The sequence below is a fragment of the Heteronotia binoei genome, chromosome 18 (genome assembly GCF_032191835.1).
Source record: "Heteronotia binoei isolate CCM8104 ecotype False Entrance Well chromosome 18, APGP_CSIRO_Hbin_v1, whole genome shotgun sequence".
NCBI lineage: Eukaryota > Metazoa > Chordata > Lepidosauria > Squamata > Gekkonidae > Heteronotia > Heteronotia binoei.
In genome coordinates this window covers 7,913,810-7,941,493 of record NC_083240.1, presented here as the reverse complement: position 1 = coordinate 7,941,493, position 27,684 = coordinate 7,913,810, and the positions used below count along the sequence as shown (strand labels likewise).

Sequence of the window (27,684 nt, the reverse complement as noted above, 5' to 3'; positions counted from 1 at the left end):
AGATACTTCTAGAGCAGATTATAAAGTTCTCCAAGAGAAGGGATACAGTGATCACGGGAAATTTCAATTACCCGGACATCTGTTGGAAGTCCAACTCTGCTAAAAATGAAAAGTCAAATAGATTCCTGACTTGTCTTGCTGACAACTTCCTTTTCCAGAAAGCGAAGAAGGAAACAAGGGGACCTGCTATCTTGGATTTGATTCTCGCCAACAAGGAAGAATTGATTGAAGAAGTGGAAATAGTGGGCACCCTGGGCAGTAGTGACCATGTGATTTTGGAATTTACAGTCTTAGGGAAGGGAAAAGCTATATGAAGTCAGACTTATAGGTTGGACTTCAGAAAGGCAAACTTTGATAAACTTAGAACTATACTGGGTAAAATCCCATGAAATACTTAGGAGGAAGGGGGTTTAGGAGAAGTGAGAGTTTCTTAAAAGTGAAATGCTGAAAGCGCAATCACAGACATTCCTATGAGAAGAAAAAATGGAAAAAGCCTAAAGAAGCCGAAGTGGCTCCATAAACAGCTCTCTAAAGACGTGAGAAATAAAAAAGACTCCTTTGGAAGGAGGGCCTTATAACCAAGGATGAATATAAACAAATCACCAGTGCTTGTAGAGAAAAAGTTAGGAAAGGTAAAGCTCAGTAAAGCTTAGGCTGGCCAAAGATGCTAAAAACAACAAAAAATGGTTCTTTTCTTATGTTCAGAGTAAGAAAACGAGCAAGGTCATGACAGGCCCATTGCGAGGGCAAGAAAGTGAAATTGTAACAGGTAATGAAGAGAGGGTGGAACTGCTCAATTCCTTCTTTTCCTCAGTCTTCTTTCTGAGGGGAACGGGAGCCAGTTTGGTGTAGTGGTTAAGTGTGTGGACTCTTATCTGGGAGAACCGGGTTTGATTCCCCACTCCTCCACTTGCACCTGCTGGCATGGCCTTGGGTCAGCCATAGCTCTGGCAGAGGTTGTCCTTGAACGGCAGCTGCTATGAGAGCCCTCTCAGCCCTACCTACCTCACAGGGTGTTTGTTGTGGGGGAGGAAGGTAAAGGAGATTGTGAGCCGCTCTGAGACTCTTTGGAGTGGAGGACGGGATATAAATCCAATATCTTCTTTTTCTTCTTCAACATGGCAAAAACAGAACATATACGGAGGGTATGAAGTTCCAACCTAGGATCAGCGTGGGGGTAGTATATAAACACCTAGTTTCTTTGAATGAAACTAAGTCCTCAGATGAATTGCATCCAAGGGTTCTAAAAGAGCTTGCGGATGTAATTTCTGAGCCTCTGGCTATTATTTTTGAAAATTCCTGGAGAACAGGAGAGGTGCCGGAAGACTGGAGGCGGGTGAATGTTGTCCCCATCTTCAAGAAGAGGAAAATAGAGGATCCGGGTAACTACCGACCCGTCAGCTTGACGTCTATACCTGGAAAAGTTTTAGAACAAATCATCAAACAGTCGGTCCTGGAACATTTAGAAAGAATGGATGTGATTACTAAGAGCCAGCATGGTTTTCTCAAGAACAAGTTACGTCAGACTAACCTGATCTCCTTTTTTGAGAAAGAAACTACCTTGCTGGATTTGAGGAATGCTGTAGACATTGTTTATCTTGATTTCAGTAAAGCTTTTGATAAGGTTCCACATAGACAAGTTGGTAAAATGTGGTTTGGATCCTGTTACCATTAGATGGATCTGTAACTGGTTGACAGATCGCACCCAAAGAGTGCTTGTGAATGGTTCCTCATCCTCTTGGAGAGGAGTGACAAGTGGAGTGCCTCAGGGATCTGTCCTGGGACCTGTTTTGTTCAACTTCTTTATCAATGATTTGGATGAAGGAATAGAGGGAATGCTTATTAAATTTGCCGATGATACTAAATTGGGAGGGGTTGCAAACACAGAAGAAGACAGAAACAGGATACAGGATGACCTTGGCAGGCTGGAAAACTGGGCTAAAACCAATAAAATAAATTTTAACAGGGATAAATGTGTCAAGTTCTGCATTTAGGTAGGAAAAATCCAATGCATGGTTATAGGATGAGGGAGACTTGTCTTAGCAGTAGTATGTGTGAAAAGGATCTAGGGGTCTTAGTGGATCATACACTGAACATGAGTCAACAGTGTGATGCGGTGGCTAAAAAGGCAAATGCAATTTTGGGCTGTATCAACAAAAGTATAGTTGTTAAATTCAAGTGTTTTTTGTTAATAATACTGAGATCAAATTGTGTGTTTAAAAATATAGAATAGTATTAACTTGTATTAACAACTGTTAATTACTTGTATAGTTGTATTAAGACTTGTATTAACAACTGTTACTTCTATACAGGGGTCATTTTGTAGAAAAACAGGTGGTGGAGCTCATCCAGGGACTGTTATGCAGCTGGACGTACTATTCAATGGATGAGGAGGTGGGACTCTCAGAAGGAGGAGGGGGAGCTCTCAGAAAGGTTCAGGAGCTGTGCTCCTGTGAGCTCCCACTGAATCTGAGGCCTGCTTCTATACAGTTTTTCCTTTTGTGACAGTGCCACTTTTCTGTATAGCCATAATGCTTTTTGTATAAGGAAAATGGCATTGGCTGGCCTGTAGGGACACCAAGCGGGTACGGTGGTGCCTTTGCCCTCCCCCAGCATGGCACATCACGCTCCCAGCAGCACCTGATAGCGAAGATGCTGCCAAGTGGTTGAAAAAGTCAGACAGGTGCTCTTGGCCACCGCATTGTCTGCCAGTTCCAGCCCACTGCCTGAGCCGGCCTCTCGCCCGTAAACGGGCTGTGGACCAAAGGTTAACCCAAGGGGAAAACAGCTGCCCTGAGCTGAAATAAATATTGGAAATGCAAAGCCACGTGAAAGCCGAACTGATCTGATCGTTCAGTGCCATGTATTAACATAAAACACTGAGGACAGTTTGAAAGCTCTGAACCCCAAAATGTGTGGAGATTTGTCTTAACTTTAAAAAACCTTATTAAAACTTTGAGTCCAGGGACACCTTTAAGACAGAAGAAGAAGAAGACTGCAGATTTATACCCCGCCCTTCTCTCTGAATCAGAGACTCAGAGCAGCTTACAATCTCCTATATCTTCTCCCCCCACAACAGACACCCTGTGAGGTGGGTGGGGCCGAGAGAGCTCTCCCAGAAGCTGCCCTTTCAAGGACAACTCCTGTGAGAGCTATGGCTGACCCAAGGCCGTTCCAGCAGGTGCATGTGAAGGAGTGGGGAATCAAACCCGGTTCTCCCAGATAAGAGTATGCACACTTAACCACTACACCAAACAAAGTTAAATTCAAGGGATAAGTTTAAAAGTGCAAGCTCTGTATTCTTGGTGCTTGGGGGGGCACAGTGGGAGGGCTTGTACACAAAATATTTATTTACAGGATATAACTATGTACAGGCATTTTAAAATAGTGAACAGAAGAAACAAATCAAAGTAGGGAAAAACGCTCCTTCTCTCCCTGTTATACTTGCCCTAACTAGAAGACATGCAGGGCAGTCACCTTACTTGGACTGTTGCAAGTCTGACTATACCTTCGGAGCTAACTGAACTCAAAGACTGAACTCTCAAGCCAGTTTGGTGTAGTGGTTAAGTGTGTGGACTCTTATCTGGGAGAACCGGGTTTGATTCCCCACTCCTCCACTTGCACCTGCTGGAATGGCCTTGGGTCAGCCATAGCTCTGGCAGAGGTTGTCCTTGAAAGGGCAGCTGCTGGGAGAGCCCTCTCAGCCCCACCCACCTCACAGGGTGTCTGTTGTGGGGGGAGAAGATATAGAAGATTGAGTCTCTGATTCAGGGAGAAGGGCAGGGTATAAATCTGCAATTCAATTCAGCTGTGGATTTCCCACCCAAAATCTCCAATATAGATTGCCGTTCCCACCCAGGAACTGGTTTACCCACCTGCAACCTTATGGGAGACCAGCCTGAAAGACTTCCTGTCTCTTTAGGAGATCTCAGAATTGCTGTTTCCAGACAGGAAGGGAGGAGGCAGAGACTAGGCCCACCGCCTGCCTCCAGTTAAATACAGGCCTAAAATGGCGTTTCTCCACACCCCCAATTAATTAGGAGACATCCCATTTGAGTAAAATGTTATACTTATGAAACATGAATTTAAAAAAAATTCACCTAGTCGATATGGCTTTTGATATTCTCGTCTGTAATAAATGGTGCATTTTTCTTCTTGGCCATATTGCTCTCCTGTGTCCCTGAATCAGTTGTACAGGTTAATTATACAAAAGACAAAAGTTTCCTCCTTTGAATTCTGTCTACAGTTTTCCATGAGGTGGCATGATCTGTGGCCTAGAGGGCAAGGAGAGGCCTGCCTAGTAAGGCCTAGAGGGCCTGGTGAAGCCTACCTCAATTGACTAGTGGGCCTACATCTAGGGTTGCCAATCCCCAGGTGGGGGCAGGGGATTCTCCAGTTTGGAGACCCTCCCCCCGCTTCAGGGTAATCAGAAAGTGTGTGTGTGTGGGGGGGAGATGTCTGCTGGACACTGCATTATTCCCTATGGATATAGGATATAATGAAGAATTGATCTGTGGGTATCTGGGGCTTGGGGGATGCTGTTTTTTGAGGTAGAGGCACCAACATAGTATCTGGTGCCTCTCCTCAAAACACCCTCCAAGTTTCAAAAAGATTGGACTAGGGGGTCCAAATCTGTGAGCCCCCAAAGAAGGCGCCCCTATCCTTCATTATTTCCAATAGAGGAAAAGCACTTAAAAGGTGTGCGGTCCCTTAAATTTAATGGCCAGAACTCTCTTTGGAGTTCAGTCGTGCTTGTCATAACCTTGCTCCTGGCTCCACCCCCAAAGTCCCCAGCTATTTCTTGAATTAGACTTGGCAACCCTAGGTACATCCCCCTTCTAGTGGGCCTTTCTCTCCCTCTGATTGGGTGAAAGCAGTTTTGGAGGGAAACTGACGTGGAGGAGAAGGGACCTGGGCTGAGAGGATGAACAGGCTTGAGTAGAGAGGGAAGCTGGTTCTCTTTAGGATGCTGAGCTGGAGGGAGATTTAGCAAGAGTTTTTCCATTCACCTGGAACTGGGGTGAGTTAATACAATGTTAACAAAAGTAGGGACTGTTAAGATAGTAGCATTAGGGCTGTTTATTTGATCTCTACCACCTGTACTGTTTTTCACCATCTCACCAGAATGATTGTTTATAACCCATTATTTGTTTGAGCACTAAGTTTAAAACTGTTGCTGTTGAATTGCCTTTGGTCACAAATAAAAGATATTGCTGATAAGGAAGGCACAAGTTTTGGGTGGGTGCTGGGCAAGGTTCCCTCTAAGCTGCAGTTTTGTGAGCGAAAATTCCACTTTGTGAGCTACTAGCATTAAAATTGTGAGCTACTGGCATTGAAGTTGTGAGCTGCTGCATAAATTAGTGCCCTGGGGTCATCCTTCCTGAGCTAAGACAAAAATGTGTGAGCTGGAGGCTAAAAATCTGTGAGCTAGCTCACGCTAACTCAGCTTTGAGGAAACACTGGTACTGGAGGCTCTCCTGGACAAACCTTTACTAGGGTGGTGGCAGCCAGTAAAAAAACAACCCCTCCCTGGTCCCCTGGGGTGTGACATGAGGACACACAGAAGTCCAAAGGTCAAATGCCAAAACAACAGAGGCTAGCCCAAAGGAGCATAACATTGAGGGATACTGCCAGGGCAAAAGCATCTGTAAGCAGGGCTTTTTTTGGTAGCAGGAACCTCTTTTAGGGTTGCCCAGTCCAATTCAAGAAATATCTGGGGACTTTGGGGGTGAAGCCAGGAGACTTTGTGGGTGGAGCCAGGAACAAAGTTGTGACAAGCATAATTGAACTCCAAAGGGAGTCCTGGCCATCACATTTAAAAGGACCACACATCTTTTAAATTAGGGGTGTCAAATGTGCGGCCCGTGGGCCAGACTGGCTCCTGGGGTGTTCAATCAGGCCCGCAGGGTTCTCTTCTCCTCTCTCCCTTAGAGGAGCAGAGGAAGGCAATGGCAAACCACCCCGTAAAATCTACCATGAAAACGTTGTGAAAGCAACGTCACCCAGAGTTGGGAACGACTGGTGCTTGCACAGGGGTTTACCTTTACTTTTTTACCTTTAAAGGAGCAGGATTCAAGTCTTGTCTCTCTGTCCTATAGGGCTCAGCTCAGGGATTTCCAGACTCTAGTTGCAGATCATCATTTCTGCTGCAACCTATTTTCTTGCAAGTTCTAGGAAGTTGTTCAAGCATGTTTGTGTGCAGAAACACAATTTAGGGAGAGTGCTAGCTGGGCCTATTGACCCTTGGACTGCGGGGGCTCTGGAGAGTATTTTGTAACTGTGCTTCAAGGCATGGTTGACAGGGTGGACAAGCTGTCTTTTAAGGAGGTTTGTCTACCATCATGTTTCTGATAGAGAAACCATTAGTACAGGGGTGTTGAACTCTTTTGGTATGAGGGATGGATCTGACAAAAATGAGACCTTGTTGGGCCAGGCTGTGCTGTGCTGGGCCGTGTGTGTACATATTTAAGATTAGGTAACAGATATAAACTTTTTAAAGGACACAGACAAACATGAGTAAATTAAAAAAAAACCAACCTTAAAATAAAACATGCTTAAAACACTTAGCGCTTGTTGGTTTTAAAGGTGCTTTCTTTGTATTTCTCCCGTGGAATCCAGGGAACTGGGTAAGGGACGCTTTGACTCTTTCCTTCCCTCCTCAGGGGACCGGGAGAGGGAGGCACCTCAACCAATGGAGAAAATCGAGGTTTTGCTCTGTTGCTCCTGTGCGATTGAGCAAGCCTTGCAAAACAAGTTGAGATGCAGAAGGAAGTGAGAGAGAGGGAGAAGGAAGTAGATGACAGCCAGTTGCTCAGGGGCCTGAATAGGAGAATCTACATGCCTTTGTTCTTCAGTCCATACCTCTAACATTTTTACTGCCATTGAGAATGTGGCCACCACCAATAGTAGCAAGAAGCCAGGACGAACAAACTTTCTCTGTGCCCCGCCTCACAGGATGAAGAAGTTGGCTGCAGACAAACTCTTAGATATATTAACTTTATTAGGAGTGCGCTCTTCAAAGAAATGGTCAAGAGAAACTGTACAGCATTGGAGTCTGATACATTTCAGCTTTCCTCTATTCCCTGTTGTGGATATACACACTCACACAAGTACACACACACAATCTCCCCCCAAGGCCTTTGAACACTGCCCTAACACAGCTGTGTTCTCAGCCATGTCCACAGGACTCAAGCCCTTCCCAGACACAGGGCTGCTTCATAACTCTCACTCCTGCCCCTTCTTGCTGTTGGAACCAAACCCTCCTCCTGCTTCCTGAAGTAGGGTACACTTAGCATTACAACAACATACCAGCTGCTGCCCCCAGGGCTGTAAAACGCTGGGCCAGCTGGGAACAGGAGGCAGTCCCTAGAGCAGGGAGTGTGCCCCGGAGTATTTTTAAAAAATTAAATAGGATTTCCCCTCCCTTCCCACCTACCCCGCCCCAAAGCACCCAGTGTTTACATATTTAAATAAAAGTAGCCCACTCAGAAGTGTAAACTTTGTCAGATGCTGTGATTTGTCAAAATAATTAAGCAAAAGTTCAAGTAACGAAGATTCACTGGCGGCCTCCAGATCTGATATTACACAGTTCAGAATGGGGAAGCTGAAAACTCGGACTGCCTGGAGGCCTCGGAGAAAGGAGACAGCTTGTTTGCACGCTGTCTCCGTGGGACAGAAGACCCACCTTTTGGAGCTATGCCCCAGCTTCACCTCGGCTCCACCAAACCCCCACCCCCTCCCCTGCCTCTTTATCTCAGTGCCGGCAAATGGCACTGATAACCCAGGCTGCCTAGCTGCCATGTTTTCTTGTCATACAGACAATATTATAAACAGAGCTTTTTTTTTTGCAGAAGGAACTCCTTTGCATTTTAGGCCACGCCGCCTTGATGTAGCCAACCCTCTAAGAGCTTACAGGGCTCTTCTTACAGAGCCTACTGTAAGCTCCAGGAGGATTGGCTACATCAGGGGGGGGCGTGGCCAAATATGCAAAGGAGTTCTTGGTACAAAAAAAAAGCCAATTATAAACCATCCTGGGTGGCAGCTAGGACTGAGCGCCTATCCTCATGATTCTGATTTAGGGCACTGGGTGGGCAAACCGAGATGGCAAAGAGCACAGATCCCTGCCTGCCTGGGAAAGGCAAGCTACTCAAATGTACTGTCCCAAGTCAAGTTCAGAGCTCCACAGGGAAGAGGAACTATTTCCCCTTCCGTCTATGCTCAATTTTGCTCAGGAAAAGCAAACTCCCCCCTCTATTATTAGCACTGTAAGGAAGGAAAGGTGACGACTGTAAAGGACATGTCTTTGATCCTTTAGAAACACTAGTACGAGTGAGAAAGTGTACATGCATGTGGCATTGGGTTAGCAAATCCAAGCAGTGGTTGAAGGGTTAAACTTCCTCTTCCCCTCCTCACGTAGCCCTAACCTTAGTTGGGGGTACACGTATGCAGTTTGCCTTTCTCGGACAGAGAGGTGTGAACTTCGCTGGGCCTGCCGGTGCCCACGGATCTCTTATTCTGCCGCACAGAGGTCCTTCGGTCCACCAAGGTACCCCTTGATCCTTTGGCACACGAAGATTAGCCATGGGAGGCTCTTCATCCCTGGCACACTGGAGCCACGATGACCCTGCCCATGCTCAGAGGTATATTTTTCTTTAGCACGTTCCAAGACAAGGAGCTTGGGATGAACATTTGAGGGGGGGGGGGTGGCGAACTTTGGCGGAAACACATCTATAAAAGAGATCAAAAACTAGCTGTCAAGCATGATCTCCCATCCTCCCCACGTTCTAGAGTTTAATCTCTTTGTGATTCGCAACTGCAAACTCATTCCAGAGTCCTCATTTCGTCCCAAGCCAGTGATAACCGGGCATGTTGCATGCCTGTCAGCGCCTCTGCTTCCCCGGGCTGTGATAACACCTCTGTGACTACTGGGTTGTTTCACATCTGCAGATCCCTAATACTGAAGGGCAAAGAGTCCAGCTGTGTCCCTTTGTGGGTCTACAATGCTTTCAAGCCCCTCCCCCCCCCAAGTCTTCATCTTGAATTGCCGATCCAAAGGCTTCTGCGTCCTCTTTTATGCTGGGCGCCCCTGTCGGCCGCTAGCTTGCCTTCTTGTTTCTTATGCAGGGTACTCTCCCATTTGTCAGCCTCACCGTATCCCACCCCCCCACATAGAGTTTCTTCATGATCAAGAGTCTTATGAACACACGAAGCCGTCGTGCCAAGGTCTGTGAAGCTCACTGTTGTGACCATCACCTGAGATCCTTTACCTGAAAATGCCAGCGATTGATCCTGGGACTTTCTCTATGCAAGGCATTTCCTTTGCTACTGAGTCCCACCCTTCCAGAGTCCAAAGTCTAGATTATAGATAAAAGAAGTCAGAAGGTGGGGGGAGACTTTCCCCCCCCTGGAATTCCAGACTCCCTTTTCAGGCAACGAGGGATTCATAAGTTGCAAGCACTGACCATAACTGGTGGGGAGATTGCCGCCTTCCCTAAGAGACAGAGACCTGCTATTTCCACATTCCTGAGTCTTGGGTTGCCCAAAAACTCACAATCCGATTTGTGCAACACCAGGCAGAGAAACAGAGTATTGTGGGGGGTGAGCAGGCAAGTTTTTTCTGGTGCAGCCAAAGGATGAACTGTCCTCCTTGGCTCAAGCCGCAGTCCTTCAGCAATGGTAAATCTCCTGCTCGGAGACTGGACCAATCCGGCGGGACCCCGTCTCCTTCGCTTCCCAGATATTGTCGTAACTGAAGTCACTTTGGAAGCTCTGGAGTTCAGCATAATCGTGATAGGCCGAGTCGAGCCGCTCTCGTCCATTTCCCGGCAGGTCGTAGGCACCGATGCTTTCGTCTGGGGAAGCGGGGGATTAAAAGCAATATCTTTATAAAGAAAGCTGTCCTGCCAAATCAGACTATTGGTCTGTCCGGCCCTATACTGTGGGTTCTCTCACCGGCTGGCATCCTGAGATTCTTGTAGATACGACACATGCAACTCATCAACTCTACTGGTGCTTTGAGCATTTCTGACTAGAGCTTAGAAAATCCACGGAATAAGGAAATATTTTGCATCTTGGTGAGTTGCCCATACCGTATCACAGGAAAAATTGATACCGCTTACTCCATGGGTAAACATCTTAGTGTAAGGTCCATTATGTCTTTTGAGAGCCAGTTTGGTGTATTGGTTAAGTGCACGGACTCTTATCTGGAAGAAGCGGGTTTGATTCCCCACTCCTCCACTTGCACCTGCTGAGATGGCCTTGGGTCAGTCATAGCTTTCATAGAAGCTGTCCCTGAAAGGGCAGCTGCTGTAAAAGCACTCTCAGCCCCACCTACCTCACAGGGTATTTGTTGTGGGGGGGGGGTGAAGGTAGAGGAGATTGTGATCACTCTGAGACTCTGAGATTCAGAGTATAGGGCGGGATATAAATCCAAAACCTTCTTCTACGGTCAGTTTTCTGTATGTTATTTAGGGCTTTTTTTGAGCAGGAACACAGTTCTGGCTGGATTGGCATCAGGGGGTTCGGCCTGATATACCTGAGTTCCCGCTGGGCTTTTTCTGCAAAAAAGCCCCGTGTTAAACAATGATGATGTCAGGGGGTGTGGTCTAATATGCAAATGAGTTCCCGCTGGGCTTTTTCTGCAAAAAAAGGCCCTGAAATTGATAAATTATATGGAGTGCTCTCAGTTTGACTCATGCCACCGAGGAAGGCCAGGTGCTGAAATGCATTTGGTATTGGTTCCTGCAGATGGAGATAACATGTACTTTTAAACCTGTATTTGTGTCAACGGAAATTTGCCTTTATGTTGGGACTGTGCGCTTGTATGCTGATCAGCAGGACTATTGTTTTCAAGTTGTGTTTTAGCACTTCTGACTGCAGTATTAAATTATATACTGATGTTTTGCACATTTTTACGACATGCATAGTTCTGTTTTACTTCCTTTTTCTTTGCTCCAGAACCTGTCACATGTTCCAATCACATCAGTGGCCCATTCCGCCCAGTATTGCCTGCTCTGACTGGCAACAAGTCTCCAAGGCTTCAGCCTGAGATTTTCCTTGGCTTTGCATCCTACACTCCTTTTAACTGGAGATGTCCAGGACTGAATTTGGGTCCTCTGGATGCAAAGTGCGCTGAGCTACCACTGAGCTATTTCCTTGTGGTTTCCGCTGAATCCAAACCATTTTTTCCTGTCCCTATGTGTTTGGTTTCATTAGGATTCCCCCACCCCCGACCTCAAGGGCCTGTCATTTGTCACTCCTTGTTCTTAGAATAAATTATCATAATATTTCTGGAACATCTGAGGCTTGGGCTGCATCATGACACAGCAAGACAGAAGGCACTGCGCTTCTCTCTTTGTCGAGTGACTCACCTGAGCCTGGCAGGGAAGGTGCTGGAAATTCATCCCTCGATAAAGTGCTCTGTTTGCGGGAAGAAAACAGAAATACAAACACAGACTTTTAAAATAAAATCCACAAATGTCTCTCCCTTACAGCTTTATCAGTATTGCCTCTTACGGGACCTAAGAGTCTGTGCCACCATTTTTTTCCATGTAAATTTCTCCCCCATAGCCAAAGTATAACGAAAGGACCAGGGCACAGACCCTAACCAAACACCAAATGCAAGAGCATGGGTGGCCAAACTGTGATTTGGGAGCCACATGTGGCTCTTTCAAACATATTGCGTGGCTCTCAAAGCCCTCACTGGCTTGGATAAGGCATTTATCTCAATAAGTCTCTTTAAATCACTTCTCCAAGCCAAGCCTGCTGGAAGCTTAGAGAATACATTTAAAGTTAAAGTTGCTTTCTTTCCACCTCTCCCTCCCCATCTATTTTCCTTCCTTCCTTCCTTCCTTCCTTCCTTCCTTCCTTCCTTCCTTCCTTCCTTCCTTCCTTCCTTCCTTCCTTCCTTCCTTCCTTCCTTCCTTCCTTCCTTCCTTCCTTCCTTCCTTCCTTCCTTCCTTCCTTGTCTTGTGGCTCTGAAACATCTGACATTTATTCTACGTGGCTCTTACATTAAGCAAGTTTGGGCACCCCTGTCCAAAAGGGTGCAGTGTGTTTACATGGATCAGAGTACAATTGTCATGCTTTTGGCACATAGATGACTTTGTAGCTTGATTCTTTCTCTTAGTATAAAGGGGTTTTTTTTTTATTCTAGACCCCTCAGCTTTTTCTCATAGGGAAGATGCTCCAACCCCTCCTCATCTTAGCTGCCCTCCTCTCCTCAGCTTTGTAGGGTTGTAGCTCCAGGAAGAGAGAATTTGGGGGCAAAGGCTTTCACTGATCCTTTAGCTGGAGATGTCAGAGATCGAAGCTGCAACCTTTTGCATGCAAAGTCTGGCCAATGAGCAAGCCCCCCCTCCACCGCATAGTTTTGGATTTTACTCACTGTTGCCAAATAATCCAGGTCAGAAGGAGGCATCATTGACAAATTCAACGTGGGGCCTGGGATGCTGAATCTCTTTGCTGCAGTTGGCTCTCGCCAGTGGTTGCCGAGTAACGGCTGGGCGCTCTTCTGCAGCGGAGGATGATGGGATACAGGGACGGACACCGGCATGGCTGGGTAGCCATTCTGCTGCTCCAGGCCAGCCTGACCGTGGCGTTTCAGGAACTTTCAAGAAAGGAGAATATTGCTGGGTTATACTTTGGTTGCTTCCAGAACTAATCCTGCTTGGACCCCTTGTTCAGGACATGTCAGGTCAATGCAGCAAATATTCCTGTCTGTCTGGGGGCTGCCCAAGGGCACAGGAAGCCTTGCTAGAGGGAAATCTTTTTTTTTTTTTATCAGAACCTCCCACCTACAAAGCCTGTGTTCTACTAATGAGCCAGGGGTCTCTCATTTTCATAAATTTGCAATCTGCAAATCCTTTTAGGAAAAAAACCCAAGAGATTGACAAAGGTACACCGCAACAAACCCTCTCTTTATTAGACATCACAACACTCCACCGTACAATACGTTAAGAGGAATATTTCACTATTCGATCTCCCAGTGTAAATTGTTAAAGCTTAAAAACAAAATCATAGTCATTTTATCAAAGATTTCAGGTTTTCACGGCTGGTAACATCATTAGGGTTTGTAGAATCTTTCGGGATCGTGTTCTACTGGAGAAAGTTTTCCTTCCAGATGTTTCGTTCTCAGCTGCGGAGAACATCCTCAGTGGCGCTGCAGCCGGAGCAGGCGCTCAGACCTTCTTGGCTGCTGTGCATTGAGTGGGGCCAGGGAAGGAAAACTTTCTCCAGTAGAACACAGCACTTGATCCCGAAAGATTCTACAAACCCTAATAGTCATTTTAAACCTTAAAATCCTGTAAAAGATTTGGATCTGGAGAACAGAACAGTGCGGGTGTTCACATTATTTTCATAACAGGGTCAGAACTAAAATTTGATGTAATTCCTCACTTTGACATCCAAGATTTATTTCTGCTGTGTGAGTATGAAAAAGCGAAGTATTACCCGTGTGCAAAGAAGCTGGCCCTCTTTTGCTCCTGAATGAGTTACCGTATGGTATGTTCATAGTATGTAAGCCCAGAACTGTGACTCTTACAGAGGCACAATGGCTTCTCTCTTCTGTAGGCATGTATTTACTTTATTCTTATCCCACCTTTCTTCTCTAACGGGAACCCAAAGTGGTTTACATCATTCTCTTTGCCTCTGATTTACCCTGATAACAACCCTGCAAGGTGGGTTATGCCGAGAGTGTGTGACTGGCCCAAGGTCACCCAGGAAGCTTCCATGGCAAAGTGGGGTTTCGAACCTGGGTCTCCCAGATCCTAGTCTGACTTTAACCACTGCACTACACTAAATTTTCCCTGTGCTGGGAGTGATTTGAAGGATCTCACCCCAATCCCCCACTGGAAATTTATTCAAAGGAGGGCAGGGTCAGAACAGTAACTCATACAGATATGCATTAAGCAGCCCCTCTGTGGATAGAAGCACTGGGGCACAGGCACCTTTATATATTTGATCAGTCAATGCACACCATATAAGCAGTTTTCCAAGCCCCACTGTGTAAAAATTATTGTATTGCAGATTTTGGCTGCCGAACATCAACTTAACATGCACTGTACCTCTTCTATGAAGTTGCAGTCTGCTGCTTGGTGTGCAGAGGGTGAGTTGGGCGTGTAGGGGTCAGCATACATGGGGGAGGAAGACAGGGGTTTCTTCTCCAGGTTTTCAGGCGCTGTACAGTTCTGACTTCTCGGCAGATTCCACCGTTTTACCTACAGAGGGAATGAGGAAACGACATGGATGTGAAGCCTGCGCAGAAACATCCTCCCAGGGAAATGTTCAGACATCTAAAAGTCCAAATGCAATTCCACTCTGACCAGCATAGCCCAGGCTAGCCTGACTTTGTCAGATCTTGGAAGCTGAGCAAGGTCAGCCCTGGCAAATATTTGGATGAGAGGCCACTAAGGAATACCAGGGCCGGGAGGCAGAGGCAGGGCAATGGCAAACTACCTTTGAAAGTTTCTTGCCTTGAAAACCTCACAGGATTGCCATAACTGTGACTTGATGGAAAGCAAAAGCAATTCCATACACCCATGGAAATTTTGCACAAGTGTTGTATTCTGGCACCATGCCCCCCTGACACTTTCAATCCTTGTGTATTCTCACAACATAAAATTAACACCTGGAACTCATTACTGGGAATATGTCAAAGACTGGCCTCTAGCACAGCTAGCTCTAAAAAAAAAAAGAGAGAGAGAGAGGATAAAAAAACACAGAGGATAGGCTTATGAATGAATGTTATCCGTGAGAGTTAAATGAAACCTCTACACAGGGGTGTCAAACATGCAGCCCGGGGGCTGAATCAGGCCCCCAGAGGGCTCCTATCAGGCCCCTAAACCACTGTCTGGCTGCTTCTTTCTCCCTCTCTTTTGCTTCCTTCTGCATCACAGCTTGCTTTGCCAGGCTTGCTCAATCACACAGCAGAGCTACTGAGCCAAGCCTCTCTTCCTTCTACTGACGGAGGCTCCTCCCCCTCCTGGTCCCCTGGGGAAGGAAGGAAAGAGCCAGAGCTTCCTTTGCCCAAAGCAGAGGCATCAAAATACACTCTAAACGGCAAGCACCGTTTCAGAAGAAGCATTCCCTGTTCTCTCACACAGGCCAGGGGTGCCTCTTCTAAGACATGCTTACTTCACATACAAACAAGGAAAGGAGGCCTTTTCCTTGATTGGTATTGTTTTGTACATAAATCTTGTGTAGATCTAACGGCTTTATTAGTGGATGAACCAACTTGTACAATCAACTGCCCTAACATTAGTCCTATCTTCTGGTCACTGCATCTGTGGACATATGAAATTGCCTTATACTAGATAATTGGTTCATCAAAGTCAGTATTATTTACTCAGACTGGCAGCAGCTTTCCAAAGTCTCAAGCAGAGGTCTTTCCCTTCACCTATGACCAGATCTTTTAACTGGAGATGCCAGGGATTGAACCTGGGGACTTCTGCATGCCAAGCAGATGCTCTACCACTGAGCTACAGCCCTGCCCAATCTATGACTCCCTTACATTGTTTATGTCCAGATGCAGCGGGGGAACAGCTGGATGTTGCTGGTGGACCAAAGCTGTGTATGGCTCATTGTACACGGGAGACAAAACCTCTCCGTTGGGATGTTCAGGAGTGGGTTTGAAGCAGCTCCTCTCTGAGTCCTGGTTGCTGGATTGAGGCTGTTGGGCCAGCTGGCCATTTTTGCCTTTGGACTTCCGAGAACTTCCTTTCCTTTTCAATTCAGGTTTCGGCATCCCTTTAGCCATCAAGACTGGGTTTGCAGGACACTGAAAAAGAAGAAGAAATGGTTTGTGCCAGGCCAGTCATCCTAGCATTCATCTCCGATTATATGTATATCTCCCTTTTAACATGCACATCCAAAATTAAAACATTATTGACAGGGGTGATATGCAGGGCTTTTTTTGTAGCAGGAACTCCTTTGCAAATTAGGCCACACACCCCGGATGTAGCCAATCCTCTAAGAGCTTACAGGGCTATTCTTACAGGGCCTACTGTAAACTCCAGGAGGATTGGCTACATTAGGGGTGTGTGACCTATTATGCAAACTAGTTCCTGCTACAAAAAAGCCCTGGTGATATGTATGATCGGTAAGAGAGCAGGAAATCTGCTGAGATTCTCCTGGGAAACTCAGCTTTCATTTGAACAACAATAGGAGAGGATTCTAGACCCTGCAACTGTGCCAATATACTTGAAAGCATTTGGGCAATCTTAGAAGCCAGAGGGGTGGCGGAACAAGATTTTGAGCTTTTCTGATTTTCCTCGCTTGTGTGTTTCTGTCACTTTAAGGTGTAATTTTTCTGTTCCTCATGTGTTTTGCTTCTTCTAGAGGTCAATTTGATATATTACACTGCTTTGTGTCTGGCATATCTCCCTACAAATTTAAACTGCGGGTTTTTATGCCAGAAGTAAAGCAACGTAATATAAAACCGACCACTAGAGGGCGCAAAGTAGATGTGGAACACACAAAAATCTAAAGCAGCAGGAACCCACAAGAGAACAAAACAAAAATGCAGAAAAGCCCTTTGAAGGGTTGGGAACAGAGCTTTTAATGCATTGTTTTTAGCTCTGAATTGCAGGTTTTTATTGTCAGTTTATGTTATGAATGTAAGCCTACCAAACAAACAAATAAATATGAAAACACAGAGCTTCTAGCACTTAGAACTACTCAAATATGATGAGCTAATATCCTAAGGGAAATTGGCTGTTTATCTCATTATATATACTAAGCCCATCTTCCACTATATTTTAATGTATTTTTTTTTAACGGCAAACTAATGGTGTTACATGTTATGTTACTTGTTAAATATGTATGTTACATGTTAAAAGGTAAATTAGTTGGACGGGAAAAACTGAGAAAGAAATGCCCTCATTTTGGCCCAGGCTTACTAGCAATAGAATAATTAACAGACATTCTCACATTCTGACATGTTACTATTTTATTGGTTTCCCGCGCTAATGCTACACTGATCAAAAGTTTTCTCAATTTGTTAATTTTACAATTCTGCCATTGGATTTTAACTTTGTACCACTTTGCATTCTAAACCGCTGCCCGCCAGCTATATGTAGCTCTTCTCACTGTACCTCATTCCTCATCTGAAGAAGTGTGCATGCACGTGAAAGCTTACATTCTGAATAAAACTTTGTTGGTCTTAAAGGTGCTACTGGACTCCTACTTTGCTCTATTGCTTCAGACCAACACAGCTGCCCACCTGGATTCTACGTCAGGCACTGCCTATGCACCGAACTTAGAAAGATATAGTTCTGCTTTGGATTGCACTGTGAGTCATGGAAAAGGAAAACAAAGGTAGTCCCCTGTGCAAGCACCAGTCGTTTCCAACTCTGGGGTGATGTTGTTTTCACAATGTTTTCACAGCAGACTTTTTACGGGGTGGTTTGCCATTGCCTTCCCCAGTCATCTACACTTTCCCCCCAGCAAGCTGGGTACTCATTTTACCAACCTTGGAAGGATGGAAGGCTGAATCAACCTCGAGCCGGCTACCTGAAAACCCAGCTTCCGCCGGGGATCGAACTCAGGTCGTGAGCAGAGCTTAGGACTGCAGTACTGCAGCTTTAACACTCTGCGCCATGGGGCTCTTCTTGAGTCATGACTCCTTCCCAAATTCCAAAACCCACATTGCCTTTCAGCTTTAAAGGCCAAAGAATTTCCCTGTGGCCTGCACTTTTCAATCATGCGCTTACACGGCCATTTTGAGGCAGGCAGTCTTCACCCAGCCCATTTTCAGTCACGCCAAACAACTGCCTCTCCGCAAGGGAGCCCATGCTGTTCTGGGAGTGGTGAGTGGACGTCGCTCCCTTCCCTCCCGACGCCCAGGAGTTTGTTCGGCCTTCGGAGTTGAGGGAGCCTCTCCCACTGCCGGAAAACTAAATCAATAAAGAGGGGAAAAGAAATTGGAGTTGTTATACTTTGCAAAGATCTACAGAGGAGACAGTGTTGTGTTGGCCATTGTCTGCTGTTCGATAAATGAAATGATAATTTATTTTTTTTAAAAGACCACGTTTCAAATCCTGGTCAGCTTTCAAGATCACCAGGTGCCAAGAAATCAGCAGAGAAATTAGGATCCACCTAGAGCATAAGAAGCTGCCTTATCTGAATCAGACCCTTGGTCCATCAAAGTCAGTATTGTCTACTCAGACTGGCAGCAGCTCTCCAGGGTCTCAGGCTGAGGTTTTTCACACCTTTTTGCCTGGACCCTTTTTTGGAGATGCCGGGGACTGAACCTGGGACCTTCTGCTTACCAAGCAGATGCTCTACCACTCAGCCACCGTCCCTCCCAAGCATTGTAAGAACTTACCAGTCCCAGATTTGTTGGTTTTGGTCCCGAGAAGCTTTCAGATCCAGAAAGGGAGGAATCAGCATTTCGGAACTGAGCTGTTTTAAGGCAGTACAGCCACTCTTGGTAATCTTCATAGCTGGGGCAAATCACCCGAATGGAGTTGATTAATCGGCCTACAAGGAATATAAATCGATCCGTTTAACTGTGCTTTCTCTGTTTCTCTTTGGAGTCCTCTGCTTTGCCAAGTGTTTGTTTTGCAGGTTAAACATATCCACGCCTGTTCATATCGCAGCGCAGTTCCTTCCTGCGTCTCTCATCCCCTAGCTGTAAGCGCCAATTCTTTCTACTCCACATTAATTACACATTAATTAATAATTACCACCTCCTGGTTCCATGTGTCGCATATATAATAGTAAAGAGCCTGGCTCATGCCAATTACACACACAAACACACAAACACACAAATCAGCAAAAGCAGGCCACCTACAGACAAGATAAACGTTTGTTGGATATTTAGCGGAGTAAATGCTGAGTAAATGCATTATTCCTGAGCTAGGAATAATGCATCACAGACACACGTGCATTTAGCTTCTAAGAAAAAGTTTACTTTAAAATTAGGGAAAGGATTACATGGAAAGGAAACAACAACAGCCTAACTAACCTTTCTAGTTCTGATCTACTCTGTCTTGTTTCTTTGATCGACTGTCTTTTGTTTTTGCTTCACAAATTACGTTCAGGAAACACCTGCCAGGTTAGATTCGACAGAAGATGGTCCCTTACACATAAATCCACTGTGACTAAGGGTGTTAAACAGGGATATGTCCTGGCTCTCCCTCTTTTTAATTTATTTCTCTTGGATCTACTTTCTTGCTTAACTAAAAAAATGGCCACCCTCCTAAACCGAACACTTTTTCAGTCCCTATTTTATTATACGCTAACGATGCAGTGATTCTTTCTTTTACTAGGGCTGGCCTACTGCGATTCTTATCAGAGTTCACTAGTTACTGCAGACAGAACTTTCTTTCTGTCAATTTTGACAAGACAAAAATACTGGTCTTTTCTAAATCTTGGAAGTTTCTTTGTTCCCTCTGACCCTAAGATGGAAGGAATGGAACTTTCCCCCTAAGTTCCCCCCCTTGCGCATGTGCAGAATAGCATGAATTATCTCCAGTAAACTGTTTAGCCAATAGTCAATCCCTTCCCCTTGAAACTCTGCAGGAGCACCTCTTCATACCTTCTATTAGAAAAGAAGTCTTCTGGTTTTCTTCAAATTGCACCTGGATCGCGTTTAGAGGCAATTCTCCCTGTTGGAATAAAAGGGTTAGAAAGAGAAATTTGAGGATTAAAATATTTAACAATCCATTGTCTCCCATGTTCCCAGTCCTGTCTACACCATCAGTTTACTTTTCTGAGTAAAGGACCCATGAAACTATTACAAAGTCGATTGTTGTCCTTTACAGTAAGCAAGCCAGTGAGGCTACTGAAACCTTTCTGTTGACAAGTATTTTCTGTGGATTTATAGGTCTGACTCAGTGCTTATCCATGGCCCATTTCACGATGATGCCTTCCGTCCTTGAACTGCAATCCCCCTGGTGAGCTAGGAAACTGATGAAAGAAATTTGGTAAATTCCAGAACTCAACACCAACGGTGATCTATACGACTGTGCATAGCTTACCGTAAGTAAGATCCTGCAATGTAATTTTTGGCACCGTTTAATGTGTCACACCAATAATAATTATAAGTATGGCAGTGTGTGTAGTCCAGCCAGGAGATCCTAAGATTATCCGGCAGCCAAAAGTTCTAGCTCTTTTAGCGTTATGCACCACCAGGTGGCGAGCTAGACTTGTTTTTAAGGCAAGAGGCATTTCAGAGGTGGTTTGACTTTGCTTGCCTCTGCGTCACGACCCTGGTATTCTTTGGAGGTCCCCAACCGAATACTAGCCTAGGCAGACCCTGCTTAACTTCTGAGATCTGACAGTAACAGGCTAGCCTGGGTCATCCAGGTCAGGGCAGTGTCATGGTAATGCTTGTGCTATCCTTCTGTTTGGTATTCTGAAATTCTGGTTGCAGACTTTTACAGTTCTCATGCATTGTTTATTGAATGCCCCGTTTTGTTGACTGCTGACTCACTCTGTGTCATCGGTCTTGAGTCCCTGTGAGAAAAGCCATGTCATCAGGAATCTGTCTGGTTTCATCAGCCTCTCTGGATGGAACATCACAATGGGTACTCCTATCCTACTGCGATTATGAGCAGCCCTCATTTTGGGCAGGAGCGCACAGGAGATGGCGCTCCAGAAGCTCTAAATTTTATTGTGCTCTTTCTTTCTTACCCCACCTCTCCCAAAAATACTTGCTTCTGGGCCCCATTGTTCAAGCCCCCTGTGAGAATATTGCTGAACTCTAAGACTTGACAAACTTTCTAATATCTTTCCCTACAAAAAAATGGGAAAATAACCAAAACATTTCAAGCAGACAAGATGGAAATCTTCATGCCACTGTGACCACATCGGAGAAAGTAATTTTAAAAGTATGATGAAGAAGAAGAAGATATTGGATTTATATCCCGCCCTCCACTCCGAAGAGTCTCAGAGTGGCTCACAACCTCCTTTACCTTCCTCCCCCACAACAGACACCCTGTGAGGTGGGTGGGGCTGGAGAGGGCTCTCACAGCAGCTGCCCTTTCAAGGACAACCTCTGCCAGAGCTATGGCCATGCTAGCAGGTGCAAGTGGAGGAGTGGGGAATCAAACCCAGTTCTCCCAGATAAGAGTCCGCACACTTAACCACTACACCAAACTGACGGGAATAAAGTTTTATTATGACACAATTATAATTCCAGAAGCATTTTAAGGTAAATAGATGCTGAGCTGATATAATTTACTACATCTCCTGGTGATGTCAGGGGTGTGTGGCATATGCAAATGAGCTCCAGCACCTCTTTTTCTATGAAATAACCCCTGATTATGAGTTCCCATAAACCTACACATTAATAGATAATAATCAGTGAATGATGGGAGAGGTCTCCCACTACCAAGCCAAAAAGCCTTGAATCAAAACAAAAGGACGAGATTATGACATGCCACAAATGTTAGGGAATGTTACATTTTAGGATGAGCAACGGAAGACCTTCCTGCAAAATATCAAAGAGTCCTGTGGTGCCATAAAGACTAATCCATCTATTGCATCGTCGCCCCTTTGCACAATGAGATTCAAGCTCTTCAAGGTCTGACCACACCCCGGGGTCTGCTACGGCACATCTACGGCATTTGCTGAAAGATCACCCCTGGCTCTTGTGGCTGATTACAAGGGCTGATACTATAAAGGAAGGCAATTCCGTGACCCAAAGCAATTTTGTTCTCTGACTGATCCCTAATGCTATTTACTCTCTCAAGCAGTTTGCTCAGGACAAAGCGGCAGATTTAGCCTGATATCCTGAAAAAGGCTGGTGATCTAGGAAAGCTATAATGCAGGGGTGGCCAAACTTGCTTAACGTAACATAAGAGCCATCTAGAATAAACACCGGATGTTTGAGAGCCGCAAGATGTGAACATTAGATGTTTGAGAGCCGCAAGACAGGGAAGGGAGGGAGGGAAGACTGGAAAGAGAAAGGTGGAAAGAAAGCAACTTTAACTTAAAATGAAATTCTCCATACTGCCGACTGGCTTGGCTTGGAGAAGTGATTTAAAGAGAGAAGTGCCTTCTCCGAGCTGACTGACAGGGTGGTGGGGGCTTCGAGAGCCACACAATAGGTGTGATAGAGCCACATGTGGCTCCCGAGCCACAGTTTGGCCACCCCTGCTATAATGCATACAATGCACCCTCCGAAGCGTCCATTTTCTCTGGAGGAACACATCTCTGAAGCCTGGAGATCCATAGTAAATCTGGGAGATCTCCGGGATCCACTTGGGGGTTCACAGCCCTACTGGCTGTCTCCAATGCAGGAGAACAGGGAAAGGGGTCTTGTGGGGAGCGAGAGATTCGCAGGTTGCCCCCTGCACCCTGGGGAATTGGACTCAGTCTGCTCAGCCGGGCATTTGACTTGCCTCCAGAGACAACAAGCCATTCCTCCGAGAGGCGTGTCGCTTCTCAGTGAAGCACCAAGGCTTCACTTAGAGGGCTCTTGCCACACGGCCTGCTCTGGCAGGAACACCCGCACACCCACGGCAGTTGCTAATTGCACCCCGTCCAAGTCTGGCGGTTGCCACAGAGTTGCTGAGAAAGAGGCATTCCAACCGTGGCTGCAGCAAATGGTTTCCTCTGATCCCTGGGCCAGCAAGCGGATGGAGCCACAGGGCAGGCGTGAGTCAAGATGGGTAAGCTTTAGAGCAGGAGTGGCCAACGGTGGCTCTCCGGTTGTTGTTTTTTTGTCTACAACTCCCATCAGCCCCAGCCAGCATGGCCAATGGCTGGGGCTGATGGGAGTTGTAGGCAAAAAAAAACCATCTGGAGAGCTACCGTTGGCCACCCCTGCTTTAGAGGATGCCTGGAATGACAGCTGGAGAAGGCTCAGCCCAGGGCAAAGGGCCAGGCTGGAGCAGGCTACTGGAATTCCTCCTGTTATCAACCTTCAGGGTTGGCGGTGAGGGTTCAGGTAAACTGCTGATGTGGCAACGGAGGTTCCCATCAATTAAATGGAAATTCTGCACTTCTCAAACCCCTGCTTTTCCTCCAGATCTCCAGGAATTTCCAGCCCTGAGCCAGCAAATCTATCATCCCGTTTTAGCAAACTCCATATGCATAAGGAACATGTGGACTCACCAAAGCAAGAGACCTGTGGCTTATTAGAATAGTATATAACTGATGTACGCTTCCTCATTTATTCACATTTTTTATTTCCTTACAGTTCATAGTCCGAAACCAGTGCACCCATTATTTTCTTGCCAGGAATCACACACCTCAGTCTAATTCCTGCTCTGGCCACCAGGAAATGCTGTTGGGCTGATTTTCACTGGTCCGATAAGAGTGAGAGATGGGAGGATTAGAACAAAGTTTGAGTCCAGTGGCACCTTTAAGCTTGAGAGCCAGTTTGGTGTAATGGATAAGTGTGCGGACCCTTATCTGGGAGAACCGGGTTTGATTCCCCACTCCTCCACTTGCACCTGCTGAAATGGCCTTGGGGCAGCCATAGTGGTTAAGTGTGCGGACTCTTATCTGGGAGAACCAGGTTTGATTCCCCACTCCTCCACTTGCACCTGCTGAAATGGCCTTGGGTCAGCCATAGCTCTGGCAGAGGTTGTCCTTGAAAGAGCAGCTGCTGGGAGGGCCCTCTCAGCTCCATCTACCTCACAAGGTGTTTGTTGTGGGGGAGGAAGATAAAGGAGATTGTGAGCCGCTCTGAGACTCTGAGATTCGGAGTGGAGGACGGGATATAAATCTAATGTCTTCTTCTTCTTATAAAGGTAAAGGTATAGCTGTGCAAGCACCAGTCGTTTCCAACTCTGGGGTGACGTCACATCGTGGCATTTTCACTGCAGACTTTTTAATAAGGTGGTTTGTCATTTCCTTCCTCAGTCACCTACACTTGACCCCCAGCAAGCTGGGTACTCCCTTTTACCAACCTTGGAAGGATGGAAGGCTGAGTCAGTCTTGAGTTGGCTACCTGAACCCAGCTTCCGCCGGGATCAAACTCAGGTCATGAGTAGAGCTTGGACTGCAATACTACAGCTTACCACTCTGCGCCACAGGGCTCCTATACTTCGAGTTTATACCAAGAATTAAACTTTGTTGGTCTTCAAGGTGCCTTTGGATTCAAAGTTTGTTCTGTTGCTTCAGATCAACACAGCTACCTCTGAATCTATCCAGATGAGAGGGCTGTGGGCATTTGACTCTTGACCTCCACATTCAGCACTATTGTGAACCACTGTGGTCACAGTGCCTGGAGGGTTGACTTGGAGTGCTGAGGAGCTCTGGATTCAAATCCTTCCTTAGGGGTGAAGTTTACTGGCTGACCCCGGAACCAGGGGTGGAATTCTAGCAGGAGCTCCTTTGCATATTAGGTCACACACCCCTGATGTAGCCAGTCCTCCAAGAGCTTACAAAAAAGAGCCTTGTAAGCTCTTGGAGGACTGGTTACATCAGGGGTGTGTGGCCTAATATGCAAAGGAGCTCCTGCTAGAATTCCACCCCTGCCCGGAACAATCGCTCAATCTCAATTTAACCTATCTCACAGAGCTGTTGTGTGGATAAGATGGGATGGGGGAGTCATTTTTTTCTTAATTTCTCAGAGGAAGTACTGGGCAAAAGCCCAAAAACAAACAACTATGATTACTATAAAGTTAAATTACACGTTGTGTTAACAATTTGATCCCCAGTGAAGCCAGACAGGTGCAGTTTCACTCTCGAAGGATTGCGCCAAGCTCAAAAGATTTTGTTTGTCTCTTTTCATTAATTTGCAATCCACAAAAATTGGTCTTGATCTGAGCATCATCAGGCTGGAATGGGGAACTTTCTGTGCAGTAGATTATTCCGTGCCTAGACATGCCCTTGGAAAGTCAGGTTCCCACAGTGTTGTCACAGGGTTATGAATCAGCGGAGCACATCTCTGCCAAAAGCACCGCACGAAAGCAAATATTCCTTTCCCGTCATATGAAGACCAAAGATGACTGCTGGGCCTTCCAAGTAAGGTTGCCAATTCCGGCTTGGAAAATCCTTGGAGATTTGGGGATGCTGGCTGGGAAGGGAGGAGTTTGTGGGGCGTGAATCTCAGCAGGAAATGTGATGCCGTATCGTAATTCCAGGAGAACTCCAGCCCCAGCCTTGAAGATAGCAAGGCAACCCTGTTTCCATGATATTTATTCAGCTTTGGGGTTAAACATTACATACTTGAAGCCAGGGCTCATTTTGTAGCAGGAACTCCTTTGCATATTAGGCCACACACCCTTGATATAGCCAATCATCACAGAGTTTACAGGGCTCTTATTACAGGGCCTACTGTAAGCTCCAGGAGGACTGGCTACACATTGGGGCTATGGCTTAATATGCAAAGGAGCTCCTGCTACAAAATGGGCCCTGCTCAAAGCTACATAAGGTTCGCCAAATCCAGCGCTGGAAAATCCTGGAGGTTTGGGAGCAGCTCTTGGGGAAGGCAGTGAGTTCAGTGGGGATGTGATGTCACTCTAGGACTTCCATTTCCTCATGACTCTATGATATACCATAGAGTCTGCCTCCCAAAGCTGCCATTTCTCCTAGGAAACGGAACTCTGTGTTCTGGAAACCACTGTAATTCCAGGAGAACTCTAGGCCCCACTTCGAGGTCATTAATTCTATAAAATTAACAGTTATCCCTCACCCCAGTTGCCTGTGCTGGCTGCTAGACTTGTGGTGTGTAGAGATGCAGAGACAGAAAAAATATCCAAAGACCCAAAACTGTAGCTGACAAGAGGCAGAGCCTTCAAACTATTGCCTTTATCGCTCTCCATTGAACGGACCAGAGGCCAAAGGTGGGCATGAATTCTGGGAACCTTCCCAAATTCAAGCAGCTGCCACTGCCAGTTGGGTCCTAGAGCTTCGCCCATAAAACCGCAGGCATGTTCTGTAACAACTGTCCCACAATGCGGCCAGAGAATCCACAAAGAAGCCAGTTACTGCACGAGTTTGCTATTTCGAAAAGGAATCCCAAGACAACTTCTGGTTACAACAGACCAAATCAATTTAAGATCTTTGGAGGCCTAATCCATGAGACCTGATCCACAAGAAGCCTTTTGACTTGGCTTTGGGTATCCAAGTGTAAAGGGTGTGACTCTTTTAGCAAAAGCAGAGGGCACACATGTGTAAAGTTCAGCCCAGATCCCTGTTAAAAAAAATCTCTGAAGCAGCGACAGAGAAAGGATTATCTTCCTGCCCCCACATTTCCACGAATTTCAAAAGATACAGGTGCTGAGTTTGATTACTTGAGAGCTCTCAATGCAAGTCCTCAAAGCGACTCATGAAAACTAAGAATATAAAAAAACACAACTAAACTATCACAGTTAAAACAGACAAGACAGCAATAAGGATAGTTTAACAGCCAAAAATAAGAGCCCCATGGCACAGAGTGGTAAAGCTGCAGTACTGCAGTCCAAACTCTCAGCTCATGACCTGAGTTCGATCCTGGCAGAAGCTGGGTTCAGGTAGCCGCCTCAAGGTTGACTCAGCCTTCCATCCTTCTGAGGTCGGTCAAATGAGTACCCAGCTTGCTGGGGGTCAAACGTAGATGACTGGGGAAGGCAATGGCAAACCACCCTGTAAAAAGTCTGCTGTGAAAACGTGAAAGCAACATCACCCCAGAGTCGGGAACGACTGGTGCTTGCACAGGGGACTACCTTTAATAGTCAAAAAGCACTCATTTTGCACCTTGGTGCAACAATGGAAGCCAGCAAGTATTTAGGGTTCCCAGCTCCAGGTTGGGAAATTCCTGGAGATTTGTAAGTGAGAGCCTGAAGAAAGAGAAAGAGCTCAGCAACGATGCGATACCACCAAATCTGCCCTCCAAAGCTGCCCCTGGAGAACTGATCCCTGTTTTCTGGAGATCAGTTGTAATTCTAGGAGATCACAGAATCATCGAGTTGGAAGGGTCCTCCAGGGCCATCTAGTCCAACCCCCTGCACAATACAGGAAACTCACAAATACCTCCCCCCAAATTCACAGGATCTGCATTGTTGTCAGATGGCAATCCAGCCTCTAGATTAGGGGTGTCAAACTCATTTGTTATGAGGGCCAGATCCGACATAAATAAGACTTTGTCGGGCTGGGCCATGTGTGTCATAAAATGTAATGCCAGGTAGCAGAGATATAAACTTTATAAAGGACGCAAACAGATTTAAAGATTTTTTTAAAAAACTTAAAACATGCTGTGGTTTGCGAAGCACAGGTTTGACACCCCTGCTCTAGATCTCCTAGCCCTACTGGAGATGCTTAACACTAGCAGTAGATTGACAAGTCTTCCTAGGCAGGGATTTACAAAAGGGGGAGGCCACCACAGAAAAGGCCTTACTTTGTGTTCTAAGCAATATTGCATCTGAGAAAGAACACAGAGCTAGGCCTCAATTTTTTTATTTGTCTATTTATTTATATCCTGCCTTTCACCCCGAAAGTGACCCCAAACGACCTACATCATTATCCCCTCTTCTGTTCCATCCTTACAAAACACCCTGTGAGGTAGGTTAGGCTGAGAGTGTGTGACTGGCACAAGCTTTGCAGGCAGAGTGGGGATTGGAAGCTGGATTTCCCAGATCGTAGTCTGACATTTTAACCGCTTCAGCCACACTGGCTCTCATAATGATGATGAGATGGGACAATACAGGAAGAGGAAATGCATAAAGCAGGACACTCTTCACACTTTGCAAGAGGCTAATTCTCTCTGAGGTGGTCACAATCTGTGTCTGGACTGTACCACTGCAGGCT

At 46.0% G+C, this 27,684-nt stretch overlaps 1 protein-coding gene across 1 annotated transcript in view; it reads right to left on the bottom strand.

Moving 5' to 3' along the window:
* Window positions 1-6,982: 6,982 nt before the first annotated feature.
* Window positions 6,983-27,684, bottom strand: part of PLEKHN1 (pleckstrin homology domain containing N1) — an 82,801-nt gene continuing 62,099 nt past the window's right edge. The window contains exons 9-16 of the mRNA XM_060259409.1: window positions 19,538-19,607; window positions 18,323-18,477; window positions 17,709-17,891; window positions 15,509-15,775; window positions 14,064-14,216; window positions 12,386-12,607; window positions 11,370-11,418; window positions 6,983-9,851 (exon numbers count right to left, since the gene is read on the bottom strand). Coding sequence (XP_060115392.1) covers window positions 9,667-9,851; window positions 11,370-11,418; window positions 12,386-12,607; window positions 14,064-14,216; window positions 15,509-15,775; window positions 17,709-17,891; window positions 18,323-18,477; window positions 19,538-19,607 — 1,284 coding nt within the window. The 3' untranslated portion in view covers window positions 6,983-9,666. The remainder of the gene's footprint in view (window positions 9,852-11,369; window positions 11,419-12,385; window positions 12,608-14,063; window positions 14,217-15,508; window positions 15,776-17,708; window positions 17,892-18,322; window positions 18,478-19,537; window positions 19,608-27,684) is intronic.